At 40.4% G+C, this 24,992-nt stretch overlaps 1 protein-coding gene across 1 annotated transcript in view; it reads right to left on the bottom strand.

Moving 5' to 3' along the window:
• Positions 1 to 1,351: 1,351 nt before the first annotated feature.
• Positions 1,352 to 24,992, bottom strand: part of LOC101949884 (transcriptional regulator QRICH1-like) — a 28,414-nt gene continuing 4,773 nt past the window's right edge. Inside the window, exons 3-9 of the mRNA XM_005286103.3 lie at positions 13,800 to 13,956; positions 11,953 to 12,107; positions 10,566 to 10,680; positions 10,366 to 10,474; positions 6,867 to 7,018; positions 3,104 to 3,188; positions 1,352 to 2,744 (exon numbers count right to left, since the gene is read on the bottom strand). Of these exons, the coding sequence (XP_005286160.2) occupies positions 2,558 to 2,744; positions 3,104 to 3,188; positions 6,867 to 7,018; positions 10,366 to 10,474; positions 10,566 to 10,680; positions 11,953 to 12,107; positions 13,800 to 13,956 (960 nt within the window). The 3' untranslated portion in view covers positions 1,352 to 2,557. The remainder of the gene's footprint in view (positions 2,745 to 3,103; positions 3,189 to 6,866; positions 7,019 to 10,365; positions 10,475 to 10,565; positions 10,681 to 11,952; positions 12,108 to 13,799; positions 13,957 to 24,992) is intronic.

A 24,992-nucleotide genomic window follows, 5' to 3' on the forward strand; every position in this document is an offset into this window, starting at 1 on the left:
AATAACATCTACAGCACTTTTATCTTTCTCTGGGTATCCTTTGGAAATGAAAGTATCTACAATAGTTCATATGTCTAAATTAATCAGCTGGGCTAATTTTGATTGCATAATAAACTTAGTAACATAAGATGCACTTCAAACATAGACCGGTTGCATCCATCTGTTCCTGTGCTAGTGTCTTAGCAGTCAAGACAGGCGTGGACATTGTAGGTTAATTGTTTGTCAGAAATGAGTGGATGAATTCTAAGGCTCTCTTCCTACTGTTTATGTTTACAATATGCATATACTCCCTATGAATGATTTGAAGATAGTATAGATGATGCTTTTTATAGCCACAGTAGCAGCATTCAGTCTTCCAGTGAGGTTGCTGATCACATTCTAAATGCTGTGTAAAATGCCTTAGCTCAACCTTAACATCATTAAAATCCTTTGGTAAGAACAAGCAGTGGGAGGTCATGCAAGTAGTTGCAACAACCAGGACCCAATCCCTTTACAGTTACTGGATTTAAGACTTATTCTATCTCTGTCAAAAGTTATTGATATGTCTTTACTATACTAGTTTGATTCCAGTTACAAAGCATCTATTGGCCTATTCACCTCAGCAAAAACTAATCACGGTTGCTTGCCCTTGACAACCGCATTTACGATGCTCTGGGCATCACAGTACAATTTGACAAACTAGAGGTAGCTGAGAAAAAACAGTTCCAAAGGAGATGGAAGGATTGATTGACAGTTTAACTAAAATGACTAAAGGGAGAGATGTCTGACTCTTTGAAGAACGTAATTTAGGATGGAATTCTGAAAGCATAACAAGGAACAGTGAAAAAATTAGGAAAGAAAATTTAAGCTGAGCAGGAAAAGCTTCATCACTTCACAAGGGAGGCTATTTTTGAGAGGAAGAAGCCCCATCATTTGCAATTGAACATGAGTTTGGAGACGTCTTTAGGAACAAGCCTCTATTACCAGAGATGGGCTGGATTATTTACTAGGTTTTACCCATCTCACCTTCTCTCTTCATAGTAGAGATGGGAGAGAAAAATATGTTCAGAATGGCAATTTGCAACACATTCATTTAAATGTTTCTGGATATTTACAGTAGGTTGTATGTGTGTATATGTAGAGAGAGAGAGAGAACGAATGTGCATAAACTGGTATAAACCAGATCAGATGCCATCCCTATTTAATTTTAAACCAGCCATGTTAGCACTAGGGGGTCATGTACTGCACTAGATATTTGTCATTGTCAATAGTAACATCTCCCATTTTGGATCAAAAACTACTGCCTCTACTCATGATATACAAATATAAAACAGTAGCATTCTTTTTCAATTAATAAGCATTTGAAGAGATGTGATCTTAACCCATTTATTGTTTATGCACAATATGGGCCAAGTCTGGTTTTAGTGAACTATTCAAAACCAGTGGGTCACTTCATTTGTTTCAGCTTCATGTTTAAATGTAATTTTAACAACACTATCAAAAGCAAAGTTTATTTTCAAGACAATTAGTATTGAGTTTGTAAATAATATAACATAGCATAATCTATAATACTTCCACCAACAAACTCCATTTTTCTTACTGGTGATCTATACAGTATTATCATGTGAAAAATATACAAAATGTCCCTGGAAAAGGTGAACTTACATCAACAAGATACTTTACAGCCACTGCTACAATGTTTAAGTGGCTGGGTTGTGGTAAGGCACTAGATTACTGAACTGAGGTAAATTTGTATAGATCTGTGTTATGCAAGCCTTCTGTACATACACAGTTGATTCCAATAAAGCGTCAAGGGTGTAGTGAGAAATGTATCGATGCACATATTCACAACCTAGAAATAGGAACAGTCTCAGAGCTTCTGGTGTCTTTATTGCCCCAGCTTTTGAAAGTGAAGTAAATTCTTTCCCTGCTAACTAAAGAAGTTAATGTTTTAATGTAATCTGTCCAACCTTATACAAATATTAGCCACAAGGCATTTAAGGCTGTTAGATTTTCTACTCCTCTCAAAGTACTAGTTCTCCAAAGTCTGTCCTTTGCAAATAGACTAGTCATGGAAGCATCCTTTTAACGAGGAAAAAAAATTTAAAAGTCACTCTTGTTTTATAGAGAAAATTATGCCTGCATTGCACTATTAGTAAGTCACAATGTAAGATTATTATTCAGTAACCGCTATTTCCATTGAGGACTATGATAAAAACTGAATTTGTATACACTTCCCACTGTCAATTCAGTTTAAGGAGCTATGTACTTATAAATTAATCAAAATGACACTTTTGGGACTCTGATTTAGCTGGTGTTTCACAGTATTAGTACTAGAACCACATCTGTCCCTCTAAGTGCTAGTATAAATTAGACAAATATGAACAAAATAGGAAATCCACTTTCTGGAATTTAGCAAATTGGTACTGTTAAAGGCTATTTACTCATAGCATTCAGTCATCTTCTAGTAAAAAGAAAGTGTTAGCTACAGACAGTCTTCCGTGCCTTATGAAAAAAAAATTGTATTTACAACTTTGTAATATGAGCAATGTTGTAACTTATCCATTTGTCCTTGTTGCTATGCGGATATATGGGTCTTCGCATGTGCTTCTTGGACCTCCTTGACCATCAGAATTCTGGTCAACATCTGCTCCATCACATCCACTTTCACAGGCTGAGCAGAGTACCAGATAGGACTGTTTGGTGCCACGACTGGTTCAGGGACCAGATAGAAGGTATCACTTGGCCCTTTGACACCTTGGGGGCTATAAGGAAAGTTTAAATTATACCAAGCAACACACTACTTAGTTATACTCCTTTTAATAGTAAAATTAGCATTGACTTTCTTCTTTATTATGTAATAAGATATGTGTGGGAGCAAATATAAGTTGCTAGCTTTAGGCATTCCTCTTTGAATTAGCAGTGATCCACTCTTGCCAAACTCAGATTGGAATAGGTGTTTGTGGTGTGAAGCCCAAGTATTAAATGAGGGAAGTCAATCATTATAGAAGAGAAAAATCTTTCCCTGTGAATTGCTAAAGTTGTTTAGCTAGTTTGATGAAACGTTGTTGAAAGCCATCAAATGTTTAAAACTAGTGTAGAAAATAAGTCCTTAGAGCCTTACCATTTAAAGCAATAGAAATCATACAATTTTATGGGGCACTGCAAAGGGTTGTCTGGGTTTTCAGGTTGTTCCACATAAGTCTCATCTGCAAATCAAAAAAGAGGCAAATAGCGTGCAGTGAGTTCACAACACAGCATTTAGTTTCAATAAAGTATTTTTACAGATGAAAGTTTTTGATCAATAGTACACCTCTACCCTGATATAACACGAATTCGGATATAACGCGGTAAAGCAGTGCTCCGGGGGGGGGGGCGGGGCTGCGCACTCCAGTGGATCAAAGCAAGTTCAATATAACGCGGTTTCACCTATAGCGGTAAGATTTTTTGGCTCCCGAGGACAGCGTTATATCAAGGTAGAGGTGTACTATTTTAAATAGTCTTATTTCAATGTGGCTCCTTTAAATAAAGTGTTTTTATAGCAGCTGAATATTTCAACAACAGGCACGCCACTATTGTAGTATAGAGAAACTTACTGCTCTTGCCAGTGTCTGACCTAGTCTGTGGATAAATGACTTACAGCTTAGGAAAATAAAACCAATCTGGTATGTTGTACTAGCAGATAAATGTTAGCCATACTGATCATCAGCATACACAATTGTATCATAGGAAACAGAGGGTGAAGCTCATGCAACAGTAAAGTACTTCCTGCAGACAGTGGCAGCTAAAAACATGTAGCTATAAAAAGGTATACGGAAAGTTGTATGGCTGACCTAAAACATAAGGATTTAACCTAATAAAAACAAACAGTTCACGTAAAAAGTTATTTACCAGTGATGAGTTTTCTGAATATATGAGGTGAAATCCTGACCTCAGTGACGTCAACGACAAAAGTCCTATTGATTTCAATGGGGCTAGGATTTCATTTGTTGTGTCTGCAGAACCCCATCATAGGTTTTGCAGATCCAGTCTAAAGCAGCAGGGCCGGCTTTAGGCACCGCGGGGCCCCAGTCGAAGGAGCTGCCGCCCAAGTCCCGCCACTGTCTTCGGCGGCAGCTCAATCGCTGCCACGGAGGAAGGACATCCGCCAAAATGCCGCCGAAGACAGCGGCAACAATTGAGCGGCTGAAGACAACAGTGCCGGGACTTCGGCGGCAGCTCAATCAGCTGCCGGTGCCTTCGGCGCAGGGCCAGCTCCAGCATTTCTGTCGCCCCAAGCAAAAAAAAAAAAAAAAAAAAGCTGCGATCGGCGGCAGCAGTTCAGCTGCAGGTCTTTCACTCCTAGAGGGAGTGAGGGACCTGCCGCCCCCAAAATGCCACAGGTGCCGCCCCTCTCCCTTGGCTGCCCCAAGCACCTGCTTGTTAAGCTGGTGCCTGGAGCCGGCCCTGCTTCGGCGGCACTTGCTCCGCGACGGCGATTGAGCTGCTGCCGAAGACAGTGGCGGGACTTCGGAGGCAGCTCCTTCAGGACGTTGCGGGGCCCAATTCCGGGGAATCGGCTGAATCGCCCTAAAGCCGGCCCTGTAAGCAGTCTGACTTTATGAGCATACGTTCACCTCTCTGAAAATCCACTAAAACCACCAATGACTGTATGAAAGATTGCTTCCGAAATTACTTGATTTTGCAAAGCCTTTTCAAAAATTGCATATGCTTTTTGGGCTAGGAATCATTTTAAAATGCTTTGCGCGCGCACGCACACAAAGTGTATAAGAGACAGGAATTTTCCCTTGCAATCAGCTCAAGGGCTCCAGGAGCTGGATCAATAGGACTGATGCGTAGTGAATGCCTGGGCATCGTGGAAGGGACTGATTTGTAAACAGGTAAAAATTCTGTTGCACGTCTTGGTGGGTAGTGTTTAGCTTCCACTGGATAAGTAGAGAAAGTGTCATTCCCCAAAGTGGCAGAAGGGGAAAGGAGATGAGGGGGAGAAAGAGAAGAGGCAATACTGTCAGCCTTTCTAAGGACTCCAAATCCTCCATTCTTCTAAGTAAATCCTATACAATTTTCTTGGATGAAATCCTATTTATTTGTAAACTATATTTAAAAAAAAAGAAGTTACTTTAGACCCTCTGGAAACCAAGTCATGGCCTCCATTCAGCACTTTAGGAATAGCTGCAACCCTACTACTCAAACTCATTTTCATTAAGAACTCGAAGTGCTTAAACTTAAGTGGTCAGCATTCTTTACTGTAGTAGACGGGATGCATACTGGTTTATATTAAAGTAGGCCTCAAGCAGCATTGCTGCCCCAGGCAAACAAAAAAATATGGGTCCCTGCCTCAACTTAAGACAAGCCAGGAGGCAGCTCAGTGGTTTGAGCATTGGCCTGCTAAACCCAGGGTTGTGAGTTCAATCCTTGAAGGGGCCACTTAGGGATCTGGGGCAAAAATCTGTCTGGGGATTGGTCCTGCTTTGAGCAGGGGGTTGGACTAGATGACCTCCTGAGGTCCCTTCCATCCCTGATAGACTATGATTCTAAGTGACCATCAAGCAACCTGAAAGAAATGCCAAGATCACATGGTAACATAGGGAAGCTGTGCAAGTTATTCTCACAAAGCATATAAGTGGGTGCCTCAAACTTTTGCAGCATAAAGAAAGTGTTATGGAATGCCACGCTGTAAAATACTTGCAGAAGTGACCCAAAAGAATAAAATATGCATCTAGCCTTTCTGGAAACCAACTCTATTCAGAAAAAAGTTATAGCTACCACTGTTTAATGCTCTTGTAGAGTCTGAATGTACCCTCTCAGTCTATAATTTAGGAATCACCGCAAGAGTTCATCTGTGCATGCACAGTCCTCTCGGGGGTGGGGGCAGGGATTTCATTTGAGCATATATGTCTGATGCTATTTCTTTAAGCAGCCTATGCCTTATGGCTGTAGAAAGGTAGATCTGTAGTAACTGGAGAATGAAGCCAATCACTTGACAGTTCAGAGCACAGGATGAGTTTAGTTTGTTAAACTTCCAGATAGGCTAGTTCCATGACCCGCAACCATTTTGGAAAATGGCTAGGACAATAGCCTGCCAGTATGCTAAAGACAAAAATCCTCTCCCCTATGGAACGTCAATGTGAACTCCGCACACAGGTTGAGGACAGGTTATAGCTTTAAGGAGAGAAACACACACTCTAAAGAGAGCAGATATGCTCCACCAAGGCAGAGGTATGTGCGTATGTTTGTAAATTAGGAGGGGTTCAGGGAGCAAGGAAACGGCCCAAGCATTTTGAGAGTAACTGATATAAAATATACATAGCGTAATGCCCCCTGTGAAACAAATCCTATGTCTGGGTTTCTAAAAGAACCAGATGTAGAAAAGATGCAAAAAGAAACACAAACATGCAAGGAGAGAAGAGAAAGGAAATAGGGAGACAGCTTTAATAAAAGTTAGAAAAATTGCCAAAAACATGAAAGTTGGAATTTTTAAGAATACCCTGTACTTAGTGCTGGCCTACCTTTGCTCTAATTGATTTCAGTGGGTGCAGAGTTAGGCCAATGCCGAGTGCATTTGAGGGTCCCAACTTAGATGTGCATCACTAGGAGTGGGGAATACAATCTAAAGCTCCAGGCCTGAGACTGACTCTGCACAGGCAAACCCCTGCTTCCCTAAAGAACCCCACGGACTTAAATGGGGCTATGCACAGTAGGAGGGGTTCACCTACACAGTTCTCTGCTGGAACAGAGTCTAAGCATATATGTATACTAACAGCAGTGCTCAGATTCCAAACAAATTGCCAAGGCAGCTTTTTTTGTCATGTCCTTCACAATCTTAGTGGCAAACAATGGCACACAATCATTTTAAAGGTTATTATCCTAGTCTAATGAGTTCAAACCTTTTCGTCCTCCAAGAATCTGTCCATAAAGCCTCAGGAATCGTATTATAGAACATTTGTCCTTTCCGATGCCTGTATTTTTCCTGGTCTGCTTCAGTATTTTGGAAAAGGCTAGCTGTGCATGCTGCTCCACAGTTTTCAATATGAAATACCTACTCACATACAAGAGAAAAACAATTATAACTCAGTTTTGGGGAGAGAGGGAGAGAGATGGCAAACTGGGCAGGGAGTACTTAATTTGTTTTTAAGTTAGTAGAAATGTTTTTTAAAAGGCTTTCCAGATTCTCGATAAAAAGTATAGCTTTGGACTGTGGACCATATTCTGACCCGTTATACTTGTGTAACCCCAGAGTAATTGGATTCAATATTACTGTTTTATGGCACAGCAAGAATTCAGAATATTATCCTACCTGTTCAAAGTCACATTCTGACTTCAACTAATTATTTGAGCTCATCTAGACCCCACATCAAATTTCAGAAAGGTCCCTTCTGCATTGTGCCAAAATCAGAAATGAGGGCAGAGAGCTGAAACATTCTTTAAGACCTCACTATACAGGTGTTTCCTTTTGGACGTTAATCTATGGACTTGATTCTGGAAGTAACTTTACTCACATGAATAGTCCCAGCAAAGCGAGTATTTGCGGGATCCGATACTATATTAGAAAACATCACTTAATCCTGCAAAGACTTATGCACATGCTGAATTTTACACATTGTGAGTAGTGTCACTGAGGTCTCTGCTGGATTGGGACTTTAGTGAAAACAAGGGTTGTTTGAGATCTTACTCCGCTTGTAGTATACTCCTAATTTGGTTACCAAGGAGTCTTAAGCAACATTATAAAGAATCTTTAATAGCAAATAATCAGCTCTGCCTTCCACCACAATAAATAAAAGGAACATAAATCAACAAGAGAGAGAAACAGGAAGACAGACTAAAAAATAATTTTAACAACCCAAAATCAGATTCTCCATCTGAGAGCTATTTATTATGGTATAGTAAATAGAATAATCTTTCAAAATAAACCCATTCTGAATGCTTCTAACTTTTTTTGTTTGGGGAAGGGGAGGAAGCTTAAAATATTGGTACACTTTTGGGTAGTTAAAGGCTCTTAGTGTACGTCTACATAGGGATACAACACTTACAGCTGGACCACATCAGCTGAATTGGGCACCAGGGCTGAAAATATCACAGTGTAGATGTTGGGGCTTGGGCTGGAGCCTGAGCTCTGGGACCCTGCGAAGGGGATGGTCCCAGGACTGGAGGTCCAGTCTGAGACTGAACATCTACACAGCGATTTTTAGCTCTGCAGCCTGAGTCCATGAGCCCGAGTCAACTGACCTAGTCTAACCAGGTCTTTAATCCCTGTGTAGACATACCCTCCAGTTCTTATTCAACAAAGCATCTAAGTATGTGCTTGAAGCTAAGCACATGGTTAAAACCATAATCCAAAGCCAACAGAACTCAAGGGGAGTCTTTCCATTTACTTCATTGGACTTTGCGTCGGTACTTAAGTGCTTTGAAGAACTGGGACCTTAATTTTTAGCTTAGATCAAAGTGCGTAGGAATGCGTATCCTATTCTGATGTTATTTAATTCCAATCTGTTTAAAATCATTACACACCAAAATTCATTTCAACTATAAAAAGAGTGATGCTATCTTTTGTAAGATTGCAAAATAAAGTTTATACACCTCTACCTCGATATAACGCTGTCCTCAGGAGCCAAAAAATCTTACCGCGTTATAGGTGAAATCGCGTTATATCGAACTTGCTTTGATCCACTGGAGTGCACAGCCCCGCTCCCCCGGAGCACTGCTTTACCGCGTGATATCCAAATTCATGTTATATCGGGGTAAACGTGTATAAAAGTTTGTTTTTTGGCAAAACATTTAAGTCTCTATACCCCCTAATATTTGGACACATCTTGTAATTAATGTCAATATTGCTTTGTGTTTTTGTTGATTCTGGTGCAGAAAAAAAAAAGTAGGAATGGTATTTCTTTGTTAACTGCAGCAACAGAGGAAAAATACAAAAAACTTGCCTTGCACAGAACAGTGATGATTTTTTTTTATTAAAAAGTAAAGGCACTACCAATATTTTAAAAGAGAGGATATTATTTACCAGATAATTTTAAAGGGAAGTCAAATTCAGACCAACATGATTTGAAACAGTTACTTTAAAACTTTAGTAAATGTTTATCTTAATGCTTTTGTCAACGCACATCCTCAGAAGAGTCAAAGATCATCTTGTAATATAATTAAGCACAAATAGCGTGTGGTCAAGAAGAATCATTGATTTAGGTCTATCTTATAAATAACTTCAGAATATTTAGTTTTATACAGAGAAAGAATCTATTTATACAAAGGAAGAATAAGTCAACATGTATTATAGGATTTCTTGATTCCAACCTGTTTTTAGAAAGTTAAATTCCAATTTGAGCTGAACAACTCAATACCAATGTAATTAAGTAAATTAAAATTCTAAATTATACAATTAGGTGGGGGGGAGGGGAAGAGGAGGGAGGGAAGTGTAATAGTACCCACTAATGCAGAGTAATCTGCTGGCGGGCCACGAGACATTTTGCGGATGTTGACTGTCCGCAGGCACGGCCCCCCACAGCTCCCAGTGACTGCGGTTCGCTGTTCCCAGCCAATGGGAGCTTCAGGAAGCAGCAGTCAGCACGTACCTGCGGCCTGCCGCTTCCTGCAGCTCCCATTGGCCGGGAACGGCGAACGGTGGCCACTGGGAGCTACGGGGGGGCCATGCCTGCGGATGGTCAATGTAAACAAAACGTCTTGCAGCCCGCCAGCGGATTACCTGATGGGCTGTGTGCCGAAGGTTTCCGACCCCTGCACTAATGAATAATATATTACCTTCCAACTGTGTTTTATTTGCAATGTATACATAGTTTGCTTGGCATTTAAAATGGGGCTTTCATTGGAAACAATATTAATGGATGTTCAGAAACTGACAGCACAAGAAAAGAAATAATACCAAGTTATTAAGAATTTACATAAGCAGCAGACAGGGATTGTATCGTATAAGACTCAGTAATGAGTCTACAGTGGGTTTTACATGAATATTGTTTGTGGTTGTGAAAATAACCAACATGATAGTTCTGTTGTAAAGAAAAGTATAAAAAAAGAGAAAATGAATTATAGAAGTATGATAAGAGGTTTGTCTTTCAGTACTTAGCTTATGAAAAATTAGATATGAGTAATCAGGGAAAATAAATCTAACGACTACTTCTAACATGTACTATCCACTCCCCACCTGTCAGTTCACCATGTGCACTAAACATCAAGAGATAATGAGAATTTGAGCAAAACACAAATAGTAAGGTTTTGGCAAGCATTAAAGTATATTTACCAATTCATTTGTTTGGTATGCAGGGGACAGGAGGAGATTGGGAAACCTTTTTCAGCAAGTTACAAAAACTAAGCCATTTGGTAGGCTACATGGACTCAGACATGAAAGACTTTTATATAAAACATTCTTACTTAGTGTTGAAATACATCAGTGTGAACAGGAGAGTAGCAGGAGAATGTGCTCCAAGTTGTTTGCAATCCCATAACATTTCCTCCATGATACAGCTAGACAGAATATACCCTGGAAAACAAATATTGATACAAATAAATTCATTTCAGAACATACTAGTCAAGTACAGACTTCATTTTCCCTCCAATGTTTCTCCACTTACCAGAGGGGCTCACTTTTGGACACCATCCCTTCATCACTCCATGAAGTCTTTCCAAAAACTTCACATAATAAAGATCAGCAAAAATGTTGTCAATTCTGTCATTGTCAAACATATACTATGAATAAAAAAAGAAAGGGATGTGGGTAGGATAATAACTGAAATGAAAGCTCTGTTTTACTAGACCTCATTTTATAACGAAGTTAGTTAACCTCTGAATGTCTCAACCATAAAATGGCTCAGAATGTAAACTCTACAAAAACATAACTCACTCAGTACAGAAGAACAGGAACATCAGTAAGTCTTCATCATTTCACACTAACATTTTCCCTAATGGAGTGGCCTAGCATGTTGGAATTTAAATGATTCATTGTAAAAAAATAATAATCCCATGTTTTAAATGAATCACTGACAAAGTTCTACTGACTCTTGCATGAGAGAGCAATTTCCCTAAACTAGTACATTTTAAAAAACTGGATTTTAAGTTTGTTCTATTTAAATTATTACGGGGGGGGGGGGGGGGGGGAGGGGGAATGAAACAAGTCTCTCTTCCACCCAAATAGCCTGTCTCAGTAATGCCTGTGACATGCATACATCAACTTCCTTCATTTAGACTTTAGCGATCTGAACAAGAATAAACTGGAAAGTGAGTTTTGCAAGAACACAGTGAATTCAGAAACACTTCAAGAATATAAAGCTCATTAGTCCTATTGATCAGGTATCAGCAATACAGGTATTTAAGACTTATTGGAAGAGGGTTCAAATTTACTATCACTGGCCTGGTCTACACTAACAAAATTAATACCTATATTCTAACAGTTCAGCTGATTGCTGTTAACACTACCTGCACCTATGCTCTATTTATTTTATAGGCTAACTCCTGCTCCACACTAAGTTCCCTTAGCAACACATCTTGAAGGATGGACTAAACAACAAGCTGTGGGTATTCTCCCCCCCCCCCCCAAAAAAAAAACTATTTTGGATCTCTTATCATGAAAGCTTTAGTATGCGGAGTATTGAGGAATATTATGCCTCAAAAAGCCCCAATTGTGCCCCTCCCCGAACCCCTCTAATTCCAACCCCCACCACCCTTAGGTTCAAAACTAAAAGCTTCCACTGTTTAATTCTATATTTTAACAAATTATTTTATGGGATTGCACAGAACACATTACATTCTGCATTAGTGACACTGTTTCAGGAAAGGGAATATATGCTTTTTCAACTCAGCATGAGTAGCTACAATCAGCTCTCAGATTTTCTTTGGCAACTCTCTCTCTCTCTCTCTCTCATGGGTTACCTCCTGAAGGGGAAAATGGCACTTTTCATGTAAGATCTAATTCTCTGTGTATAGTAGGAGTCCAACAGTCATTCAACAGCATTTTATGTTTACCTTTTGAATACAAAGAAATAAATAATACAACATGTCTGCTTCATAAGAGGAACCATCTTCCTTTCTAGCTTCTTTAGTCATTAGGCACAGCCCATAATTCAGTTCTGCTATTGGCACTGAAAGGACATCTTCCCTAAAAGTCATTGGTTTTCTTCCTATAATATGAAAAGAGCATATTTAAGCCAGGTTAATTTTCTCCTGTTATTTGTCAAGTTAGCATAAACCTTTCTTCTCTCTAATAAATGTGTGATTTCAATGAAGAGGAAATCTTGCATGTTTTTTTAATGCTGAGAAGTTTGGGGTTTTTTATAAGTGACAAACCACTACATAACCAAGTACACTCCTAGAAAAAAGCTCTGGTACTGTTTCTGGAAACTGCTATAGGTTGAAATATTCTGAATGAGCAGTTTACAACTAAGGCTCTGTGTAAACTGCATTGTATTTTGTATTGAATCACAACAGTTTCAGGGGTAAGTGTTGGAATTTCACGAAATACGAGAACATGCACGGTTGCGGAGTTGCCTCCCCTGCTGAACTGCTGCAATTTTTCCAAGCAGGCATCCCAGCTTCCACCTCCCAGCTGAGGCAGAGGCTGCTTATGGGGAGTTAAGTGGGCTGATCCCATCCTGGGGAGGGCAGGTAAGTGGCAGGCCAGTCCCACTCCCTAGAGTGGGCATGGCAGGCCCCTGGAGCAGGGTGTGTGCGCCACCACAAGGCGCCATCCATCCATCCCAGCTCTGGCCTCCCTCACACACATGCTTGTACTCCAAGTGGAAAATCCCTCTCAGCGCCTGCAGTATCTCCCCTCAGCCTGCCGTGGACTGCTGTGGAGTGGGCTAGGCTAGGCCAGGGTCCCCTAATCCCCATGCATTGTCAGCACCTTCCCTGTCTCTCTGCTGGCCGGACAGGAAGTAGCAGTGGCAGGCTGGGCGAGAGCCACCAGCTAACACCACATGATGAGACATCTCAACCTCCAACTGCAGCAGCTGTATGAGCCCAATACTCTGATTTTTCCAACAGAGGGGAGGCAGAAACCGAGATGCCTCCATCCGCCTCCCCACAGTTGCAAAAGTCACAGTATTGGGCTAATCTCACCATTTCTGAGCAGTCTGTGAAACTGTGATTTACACAGAGCCTTATTTTATAACGAATAGCCTAATTTTGCAACCCTTAATCATGGATTTCAATGGGACGAATTGGGGAGAAAGATACTGTTGAATAGGGTTACCATATGTCCGGATTTTCCCGGACATGTCTGGCTTTTTGGGACTCAAATCCCCGTCCGGGGGGAAATCCCAAAAAGCCGAACATGTCCGGGAAAATAGGGAGGTGCTGGGCCGGGGCCGGCGGTGCTGGACCGGGGGTGCTCGGCCTGGGGCTGGGCCCGGGGGTGCGGGGCCGGGGGCTGGGCCAGGGGCCGGGCCAGGGGGTGCTGGGCCGGGGGTGCTCGGCCGGGGGCTGGCCCGGGCCCGGCGGTGCGGGGCTGGGGGTGCTGGGCCGGGGGCTGGGGCCGGGCCAGCGGCCGGCAGTGCTGGGCCGGAGGGAGCCGCTCGGTTGCGGGGGGTGGGGGGGCAGACTGGGCCGCGTCTCCTCCCCCCACCCCACCCCAGCTTACCTGCTGCCTGCTTCAGGCTTCCTGCGAATCAAATGTTCACGGGAAGCAGGGGAGGGGGTGGAGTTGGGGCGGGGCTGGGGGCAGGGCGGAGCCCTGTGGAGTGTCCTCTTTTTGGACACTCAAAATATGGTAACCCTACTATTGAACAAAAATCAGGCCCTGAATCTTTAGATGCCATATAAGGACATCTCTTTTTTTCAGTGAACAATGAAAAATACATTAAAAATCATACTTCCAAATCCCTGAGGGTTTTTTCCAGCATCTTTCCATACAGCCTCATTTTTCATTTGTACCCAGTTCTTCCAGAAATTAGCTCCTTCTTCTGGTTTGAGTTTGCAAGGAAGATATAAATTAGTCTGTATCTGCAAGTGTGGCAGTGATTGAGAATCCTTGTAACCAGAAGGGGAAAAAAATAAGACAGCCATTTGAGAAAAAAGAAGTTTGGTATTATAGGCAAAGAAAGATTATAACCTTAAGTATATGCTGCTATTGTACTTAACAATATTTAAATTCTCTTAGAATTCCCATTATAAATTGTATAATCTCAGCAGTTTTACAACCTGCTTTTAGATATGCAAAACAAGATTATCTTTCTCCAAAATGCTTTACAATACTATCTGGCAATATTGAGGCCTCGTTTCACGTCTTTTTGGCCACTATTTTGAAAAATACTTTGTCAGCGATTAGGGGAGTTTATTTAAATTTTGAAGGCAGAGAAAGGGTTTTTAGAAGTTGATGTCTTTAGGTTTAAAGCTTTACTATTTTGCAGCAGTTATTGAATCTGTGGCATAGCAATACATTGAACAAAAGCATTGAACATGCTGAAGCATGTGCAGGACATTGCCTTTAGGAAGTAGGCCTTATTATGCACAGACATGGACCTCTGCTTAACATATTCCAGTAAAGTGATTTCAAGTCAAATTTATTTATTTATTTTTCAATTTATAAAGATAAATATTTAAGAGGGCCCATCCCAGGTCCGTGCACTCTGCCATTATTTAATCTTGTAGAATTTGTATAATCCCTATCAGCTTCATTTGTTTACAAAAACAGCAGCCTCCAAACAAAATCTGATACCTTAACCCATATCCCTTGCCACCTGCCTGTATCAGAAGCTCCCAGCATGCCCTGAAGAACAAATTAGAGATATTTCTAACCAAAAGGAGGCAGGGAGAGTGAGCTGCAAAGCCAAGGAACCCACAATGGGAATGCTACACTAACCATTCTTTTATGTTATGGGTACTTGATCTCAAGTGCCTCCACTGACTACATCTTTGGCAGTATCGCACAGAGAGGCAGTCTCTCAAGTAGGCGAGTCCCAGGTCATTTAGCATAATAGTAATTGGTTACAGCATCAAACCCGAACAGAATGGTGCCACTGAAAGAAGCTTCCGAAAGAACAAAAGTCAGCTGCCTGTATTCTAAGTCTGATGGACCATTAAACAGCTAACAGGTTACTGTCAACCTCTTGGTGTCAATCCAAGGTATTGGTGACCATCTTTAAAGGTCTGAGTAGTCTGGAACCCAGCAACTTGAGAGTGTCCCACTTTGTACCCAGCCAGACCTATCTAAGAGCATTCCAGGTGATCTTGTTAGTGTAGAGAGATGTTTGTAGAATATTGTAATTTAGAGACATTCTCTCATAAGGAACAGTACTATGTACATAGGAATTTGGAGATGTGCTTTGGAGGTGCGGGGGGACACACCAGATGGCTGTGTGCAGCAGTTCACCACAGAAGCTCTCCAGTTTGTTTTAATAAAAGTTTTATTCCTTTCTCGTGCATTTGGTTTGTTTAATGAACCCCATGATTGTTACATGTTGTCAGAACAGCCAAATGAGAAGGAAACTGCAGTCAGGGCCAGCTCTGCCTTTTTTGCCGCCCCAAGCAAAAAAAAAAAAAAAAAAAAAAAAGCACGGGGCGGCCAGAACGGCAAAGCAAAACCGGAGCGCGGGTGCCGGGGGGCCAGCTGGAGGAGGGAGGGAGCGGGTGGGAAGGGGGCGGCCAGGGCTACAGCAGGGGCACTGCCACGCAGCCCCTCCTGCTGCGAGGGCTCCGCTCCGGTCGGCGGGGAGGGAAGGAAGAGGACTGCCCTGCAGGGTGCTCTGGTTCTCCGCGCCGCCGCTCCCTATGGGGCAGCCGGAGTGGAAAAAGAACAAAAAAAAAAAAAAAGCAGCCGTGCTGCCCTAGGATTGGGCAGAATGCCGCCTCCAACAATCTACCGCCCCAAGCATCAGCTTGCTCAGCTGGTGCCTGGAGCCAGCCCTGACTGCAGTCATCTTGAAGTTAACTCCTGTGTTTGCAATGGAAAGCAGAGACAAAGGGGGGCACCAGAGAAGCACGTGGAGCACTAGGCACAGAAGCTTTTGCATGTATTTGGCGAGTACAATAGTAGCTTGACTAGCTTAAAAAGAACAGAGAAAGCCAAAAATGTATGTGTTGCAACCTTCTTCCAGTCTGCAAATGTCAGGCAATGCTGCAGAGAACTGGAAAAAAATCAGAGATTTGAATTTGTATTTAGTAGCCATGGGGCGGGGGGTCGGGAAGAAGAGAAGTGATAACATGAAATCATCTATCTTTTTGCATGTTGCTGTGGAGGAAGCATTGGATATTTATAACAACTTTAAGTCTGAAGAAGGTGAAAGAGTGAAGTTAAACAAAATACTGATTAAATTTGAGGAACATTGCACTCGAAAAACAAATGAAACCTTTGAGAGAGAGAATTTTTTACATGCATGCAAAAAACTGATGACACCATAGACAGAGCGATATATCACAGAATTAAGGAAACTCAGTAAAACCTGTAACTTTAATGATCTGACAGAGACAGAATCATTTGTGGCATTAAAGACAATGTGTTAAAACTTTAGAAAAAGCTCTCCAAACATGCAGGGCAGCAGAAACTGTGAAAGCACAAGCCAAAGGGCTGAAGGGGTTATCCATGTACTGAGTACTAAAGAATATAGCCAGAATAGGTCAAATCAAAGAGTGGAACCACTTGCTATGAAAAACCACTGCTGGGTGGGTACAGGCGGCCTTGGGGAAGGTATGGATCACAGCATGAACCCAGTGTGTTGCCTTTGGAAAACTTCACAAATGTGGGGAAAATAATCATTTTGCAAAATGCTGAAGATCCGAAATGCAGAGAAGTCAAGCACATTCAGTTCCACGAAGGCCTTATCAGAAGGTAGGCACTGACTTATTTACCTGGCAATCAAAGGATTATTTAATAGTCACAGATCATTATTCTCTGTATCCAGATATTTGCACACTGCACAGTACTAATAGTAAGTCTGTGATAGCCAGCATGAAGGGAATCTTCTCCAGACATGGAATTCCAGATTAAGTCTTTAGTGATAATGGGCTGCAATTTTCCAGTGCAGATTTTGGGCAATTTGCCATTGATTGGGATTTTCATCACAAAACATCAATTCCAAACTACCCCCAATCAAATGGACTTGTGGAAAGGTCTATAGGGACAGTAAAGAACCTTATGAAAAAGACTTTTGACAATGGGGGTGATTTGTATAAGGCATTACCGGTTTACTGAAGTACATCCCTGGAGAACGGCTTTCCTCCAGCTCAGCTGTTAATGGGAAGAAGGATCAGATTTAATTTACCAATTTCTGATAACTTGCTGAAATCGCATAACAATGAAATCATATGGAATATGAAAAAATCAGAAGTGGAAGCAGAAATATTTTAAATATTTCCCATCTCTTAATCCAGGTGATAAAGAGTGTGCCTGAGAAATCACACCTCTAATCCTTGGGGCCAAAGGGGTATCATTAAAGAACAGCTGCATCCAAGGTCTTGTGTAGTCAGGACAGACCAGGGGACACATTTCAGTGTAATCAAAGGGATCTACAAGAAATCCCAGAAATTTCCAACACATTGACAGCTGACGTGGACTCTGGTTTCCCATCTGACCGATTCTTTATCATCAACGCTCAAAGAAACAAGAGAACAACTCAGATGCTCATGAAAGGCTAATACTGAGAAGATCAGAGTGAGAGATTAAAGTCCTAAAAGACTAAGGCTGTGTCTACACTACGCAGCTTTTAGCAACAGCGCTGTGTCGCTACAGCCGTGTCACTAAAAGGCACACAATGTAGCCGCTGTTTGTCGGCTCTCCTGCCGACAAACAACTTCCATCCCCCAAAAGCGGCATTAGCGTTGTCGGCAGGAGAGTGCTCCTGCCAACAGAGCGCTGTTCACACTGGCGCTTGTCATCAGTAAAACTTTTGTCTTTCGGTGTGTGGGTGTGTGTGTGTGTTTTTAAACACCTCTGAAAGAAAAGTTGTGTCATTCAGTTGCCAGTATAGACAGCCTCAGAGAGACTTGCTAACCTGCCTGGATAGGGAGATTTGAGGCAAGTGAGTGGTAAAGACTCACTGAAGAGTGATGTGCTGGTAACCTCTCCACTCTAGGTACTTGACACATTGGGTTTATGGAAATGTACTAGATGGATTGAGAATGTATTATTGGAAAGTGGCTAGCTGTTTATATATAAATGAGTTAATTTGTTTTTCTTTAAGAGGGAAGAGGTAGAGAGATGTTTGTAGAAGATTATAATTTAGAGATGCTTCCTCATAAGGGATAGTATTATGAATATAGGAATTTGGAGTTGTGCCCTGGAAGCAGGGGTTAGGACCACCAGGGCTGAGTGCAGCAGCTCACCACAGAAGCTCTCCAGTTTTATTAAAAGTTTTATTCCTTTCATATTCATTTGGTTTGTTTAATGAACCCCAAGATCATTACAGTTAGTTCCTGGAGTTTAATTCTGCAGGACTAGCAGGGGAGTTCTCTGTAGAGGGTCTTCACCTTTGGAACTCATTCCCCAGCCTAGAGTCTAAGTCTGGCAGCCTTCAGAGCACAAGCTAAAAGCACTCATTTTTTGGTTTTAGTACTTGATAAAGTTTTCATCTGTGTTATTATAGGGGTTGCCACCAGATCCCCTATCTTTAGGCTGGGGAACATTTTATATTATCCATTTTGTTACTTAACCACATGATAAAATTTGTTTTTCACCCTTTTTCTTAAGAAGTTCAAGGCAATTACATACAAAACGTCAATTACTAAAAAAACTAGGAAATGCCAGGTTGCCTCAGAAACCTTAGTTCTGCCCCCCACCCCAGGTATATGCATTATACTATTATGTAATGGGGGGGGCAGAACTAAAGCTGCAGAGGCAATCATATATCTGGCATTTCCCAGCTTTTGAGTGCTTGACTTTGCAACCTAAATAATATTCTTTTAATATAGTTTTTGTGGGCAATAGTATTTAAAGGTGTCAGTAGCATTGTATTGCTTATTTTTATTTTGTATCACATTCCTTGCCAAGGCAATGAGTACTCTAGAAGCTAAGAAAGATTATTCTAAAGACTTACGTTTTTATAATAAAAAAAAATTTGAACCTCCAGATCAGGAACAATTCAATTGTTATTCAATGGTCTCAGTTTTATTATGATTACCCACTGCAGACACACAGTATGAGCCTCTAAAAATAGTGGGCTTCTTTATCTATATCTATCTATATATTTTAGTACTGCCTTTTACTTGAGCTTTTTTTCTGGAGGTGGGGAAGAGTGAGATTGCAAAATAATCCTTTTATAAAGAAGATATTGTTTCAATTTCTATACAGTTTAGATTGATGTAGCTTAGAATACATTTTGTTTCCATGTTAGTACAAAATTAGTTTACCAAGAGAGTCAGTTCATGAGCTAGGGAGGAGATGGAGACCAGTTTTAAAGAGGAAACAGTTCACAGAAGAAGAAAGCTCCCAGTGCAAAGGGTGGCAAGTGAAAATGCAACCTCTAGCTAGAGAGAGTCACAGCAAGAGCACAGAGATAAACAAAATGAGTGAGAAGTACTGAAAATGGAGCAGGAATCAAAGAGGTAGAGTGTGGAATTAATGAGTTCATAGGAATATGAATAAAAGGATTACTTGAAATGGATGGGGAGATATGCAGGACTACTAACTGTCATCTTTAACCTATCATTTAAATCAGCTTCTGTACCAAATGACTGGAGGATAGCTAATGTGATGCCAATTTTTAAAAAGGATTCCAGAGGTGATCCTGGCAATTACAGGCCAGTAAGCCTGACTTCATTACCAGGGAAACTGGTTGAAACTATAGTGAAGACCAAAATTGTCAGACACAAATGAACATAAATTTGTTGAGGAATAGTCAACATGTTTTTTGTAAAGGGAAATCATGCCTCACCGATCTACTAGAATTCTTTGAGGCGGTCAACAAGCATGTGGACAAGGGAGATCCGGTGGATATAGTGTATTTAGATTTTCAGAAAGCCTTTGACAAGGTCCCTCACCAAAGGCTCTTAAGCAAAGTAAGCAGTCGTGGGATAAGAGGGAAGGTTCTCTCATGGATTGGTAATTGTTAAAAGATAGGAAACAAAGGGTAGGAATAAATATCAGTTTTCAGAATGGAGAGAGGTAAATAGTGGTGTCCCCCAGGGGTCTGTACTAGGACCAGTACTATTCAACATATTCATAAATGATCTGGAAAAAGAGGTAAACAGTAAGGTGGCAAAATGTGCAGATGATACAAAACTACTCAAGATAGATAAGTCCCAGGCAGACTGCAAAGAGCTACAAAAGGATCTCTCAAAACTGGGTGACTTGGCAACAAAATGGCAGATGAAATTCCATGTTGATAAATGCAAAGTAATGCACATTGGAAAACATAATCCCAACTATACATATAAAATGGTGGGGTCTTAGTTAGCTGTTACCACTCAAGAAAATATCTTGGAGTCATTGTGGATAGAGTGGATGTTTTCAGACAACTATGTGCAGCGGCAGTCAAAAAAGAAAACAGAATGTTGGGAACCATTAAGAAAGGAATAGATAATGAAGACAGAAAATATCATATTGCCTCTATATGAATCCATGGTATGCCCACAAGACTATAACAGGGTTCAAAAAAGAACTAGATAAATAACTAGAAGATAGGTCCATCAATGGCTATTAGCCAGGATGGGTAGGGATGGTGTCCCTAGCCTCTGTTTGCCAGAAGCTGGGAATGGGTGACAGGGGATGGATCACTTGATGATTACCTGTTCTGTTCATTCCTTCTAGGGCACCTGGCATTGGCCATTGTCGGAAGACAGGATATGGGTAGATGGACCATTGGTCTGATCCAGTATGGCCATTCTTATGAGAAGCCACAATGAAGTGTAAGGCTTCTTATTAGGGAACCTTAATGGTAAGAAGGAAGATAAAAGTTGGGGGAGGTTAGTATGGGAGAAGAGAAGAGTTCAGTCTGCAAGGAGAAAACAAGGAAAAAGAAAGGAAGGAGAAGAATGTCTCCCTCATCACCACAAACAGGAGAAAAGAAGAGAAACGACTTTCCCAACCTTTACTGACCTCAGTGCTCTCGCCTGCCCTCTCTGATCTTTAATGACTAGCTAGCATATCTAGAGCTAACTAGAACATTCTTGCTATTTACTGCTTCAGTTTCTCCACTTTGCTATTTGGAAGAGGTAATTCTTTCAACCTGCTGTTTATATTAACTTCCAGGAGACCAGTGGAGCCACTAAGAAACATAACACTGCATGAAAGAGTGACAAATCAGGTGCTATTTTTAATGCTATTGTCTGAGGAACCTGCAGGAGTAGTTGTAGAGTGAAACAAGTGGTGATCCTAGAGGAACACGAACTTGTTAAGTAATGTGAAATGATATAGTTCAATAATCATCCGTTAATTACTGAAATATAGCACTGCACATTAAGAGACCTCACTGCACAGCTGCAAAACAATACTTACAACAAACATGACTCTGCTGGTACAGCACAGTTCACTTTAACATAAGGCAGCTAAGGAAGGCTCCTCAGGCAACATCAAAAAGATGATTCAGAGATCTTGTGTGCAGATGAATCTCAAAATAGTTGTTTCAGTAGCTACAGTGATCATCTGGAAAATAAAACAAGGCCCTATTAAGGAAAGCTTATTAGTTTCACTAATAAATTTGTAAAGATGTAATATCAAATCATTCAGATTCACTTGTCTCCTTTTTTGTTTGGTTTTAGCTTTCTTTAATGAGGCATTGCTGGGTTAAAACAATTTTTTTAAATGTAGGGAAATATTTTTTTTGTAAACATTCAAATACATAAACCGAAATAGATTACAATTGCAATGTACTTTTTGCCATATGTGTTGGTTACTTTTTACCTCTCAGCTAGAACAAAATGAGGCCGTATGGGAAGTTTCTGCCTGAAGACAACTACTTGGTAAAGGAATGTAAGAAATGATTCATCAGGGGTAAGGAAGGTGGCAGCAGACAGAGCCTGACCGCTGAGAGGGATACAGCACTAGTTTAAATCTATGTATTTTCCACCAATCGTTATGTTTTGTATCTGTATATTAAGATTTAAGTTATAAACACAATGAATTAATTTTCCCCCATCGCTCAGGAAGTACACACTTCGGAAGAGGAGGCAATACATACACAATCTGTCTTCTCTCCCTGCATCAACTTTGCACCATATAAAAGGGGCTCAGGTTTCTATTTTGTACCATACCTACTGAACTAGGTTATTTAATCCTTGCATTATTGTTTTAGAAGGACTGCAGTGTTGGATCTAAACAGTGGAAAAAATAATCAGTCCAAGAGTCACATACTCTTAAAAAACAAAACAAATAAAAAACCCTATGCACAAGTGTTTATATAATATGAAAAATGTTAGCTGTAACTATTTTAAGTGTTTATTGAATATATATTGGATATTGTAGATTCCAACATGGGAGTCCAAGATTCTTTCACACCCAGTATAGTCTTAATGCACCAAGTCTTAGTGACATACATGGACAGGGGGTAATGCAAGACCCTCTCTAGATATCCTAAACCTCACTGTGGAGCCACACAACAAGGAGTAACGAGTGGGGCGGCATGGCTGCTCCTGGAGGAATAGGCTGTTCATGGCAGGCTGCCCAATTTGCACATCCAATCCCACACAAGTTGTCTGAGGTTGCAGCAGATGCTAGACCAGCCCACACGTGAAGCCTCCTTGCTAGTTAGGGGAAGTTCCATCCCCCCCCCCAAAAAAAAATTGCTCTAGTTGTCTGAGAAGAGTAAAGTTCATACTGTATATTCAGTATGTATTCATACTTAGCATAAGCAAGCTGTGTTGATGCAAGTTAATGCTTATTCAAATAAATTCAGTATTACTTTGAAAACCCCGGGGTGGGGCGGGAGAGATTTTCAAATACACAAATAGAAATGAGGAGCACAACTCTCACTAAATCTCAATGGGGGCTGGGCATCAAACTACACTTTGTGCCTTTGCAAATCTCCCCCTTAGTCTTTGTGCATATACTATTTTTAATACATATTCACAGCATATACTTAATGGAAGCCATAAGTACTCAATGAGAGAGAGGGAAAACATGGTATCTGTAAGAAGAGTGGGAAGAAAGAGCTGGGTATTACTGGTCTGTCACATAGATATTTATCACAAAAATATTTGAGTATGTCAGTATATGAACGTTTGGAACGATAATGTTTAATGACCACTAGAATAAGAGTTTGTTAATATAGTTATGTTTTACACAACAGACTTACTAAGTAATAGAAAAAGGGTGGTACGTATACTTGTATTTCAGCTAATCATTTAAAAAACTGTATCATGATAAAGTATATGGATAAATACTAGGGCTGCTGATTAATCGCAGTTAACTCATGCGATTAACTAAAAAAAATGAATCGCAATTAATCGTAGTTTTAATCGCACTGTTAAAAAATAGAATACCAATTGGAATTTATTCAATATTTTGGATGTTTTTCTACATTTTTAAATATATTGATTTCAGTTACAACACAGAATACAAGGTGTACAGTACTCACTTTATATTATTTTATGACAAATATTTGCACTGTAAAATTGATGAGAGAAATAGTATTTTTCAATTCACCTCAAATACCATAGCGCAATCTCTTCATCGTGAAAGTGCAAAAAAAAAAGTAGATTTGTTTTTGTTACAGAACTGTTTTGTTTTTGAGTGCAATGTAAAATTTTAGAGCCTACAAGTCCACTCAGTTCTACTTCTTGTTCAGCCAATTGCTAAGAGAAACAAGTTTGTTTACAATTACGGGAGATAATGCTGCCCACTTCTTATATACAATGTCACCTGAAAGTGGGAACAGGCATTCGCATGCACTGTTGTAGCTGGCATTGCAAGGTATTTACGTGCCAGATATGCTAAGCATTCGTATGCACCTTTATGCTTTGGCCTCCATTCCAGAGGACATGCTTCCATGCTGATGATGCTTGTTAAAAAAAATAATGCGTTAATTAAATTTGTGACTGAACTCCTTGGGGGAGAACTGTATGTCTCCTGCCTCTGTGTTTTACCCACCTTCTGCCATATATTTCATGTTATAGCAGTCTTGGATAATGATCCAGCATGTTGTTCGTTTTAAGAACACTTTCACTGCAAATTTGACAAAATGCAAAGAAGGTACCAAGGTGAGATTTCTAAAGATAGCTACAGCTCTCGACCCAAGATTTAAGAATCTGAAGTGCCTTCTAAAAATCTGTAAAAAGCAACAGAGGGTCCTGTGGCACCTTTGAGACTAACAGAAGTATTGGGAGCATAAGCTTTCGTGGGTAAGAACCTCACTTCTTCAGATGCAAGTCTGATTACAGATTCAGACTAACACGGCTACCCCTCTGATACTTCTAAAAATCTGATCAGTACTGGGTGTGAAGCATGCTTTCAGAAGTTTTAAAAGAGCAACACTTCGATGTGGAAACTACAGAACCCGAACCACCAAAAAAGAAAATCGACCTTCTACTGGTGGCATCTGACTCAGATGATGAAAATGAACAATGTGTTGGTGTGCTCTGCTTTAGATTGTTATCAAGCAGAACCCATCATCAGCATGGATGCATGTCCTCTGGAATGATGGTTGAAGCACCTTTAGTGCATCTGGCATGTAAATATCTTGCAACGCTGGCTACAACAGTTTCATGCAAACGCCTGTTCTCACATTCAGGTGACATTGTAAACAAGAAGTGGACAGCGTTATCTCCTGCAAATGTAAACAAACTTGTCTGTCTGAGCAAGAAGTAGGACTGAGTGGACTTGTAGGCTCTAAAGTTTTACATTGTTTTATTTTTGAATGCAATTATTTTTTGTACATAATTCTACATTTGTAAGTTCAACTTTCATGATAAAGAGATTGCACTACAGTACTTGTATTCAGTGAATTGAAATACAATTTTTTATTTTTACAGTGCAAATATTTATATTTTTATTATAAAGTGAGCACTGTACATTTGGTATTCTATGTTGTAATTGAAATCAATATATTTGAAAATGTGAAAAACATCCAAAAATGTTCATATAAATAGTATTCTATTAATTTTTTTAATCGCGCAATTAATCACAATTAATTTTTTTA

Source organism: Chrysemys picta, chromosome 1 (assembly GCF_011386835.1).
Source record: "Chrysemys picta bellii isolate R12L10 chromosome 1, ASM1138683v2, whole genome shotgun sequence".
NCBI lineage: Eukaryota > Metazoa > Chordata > Testudines > Emydidae > Chrysemys > Chrysemys picta.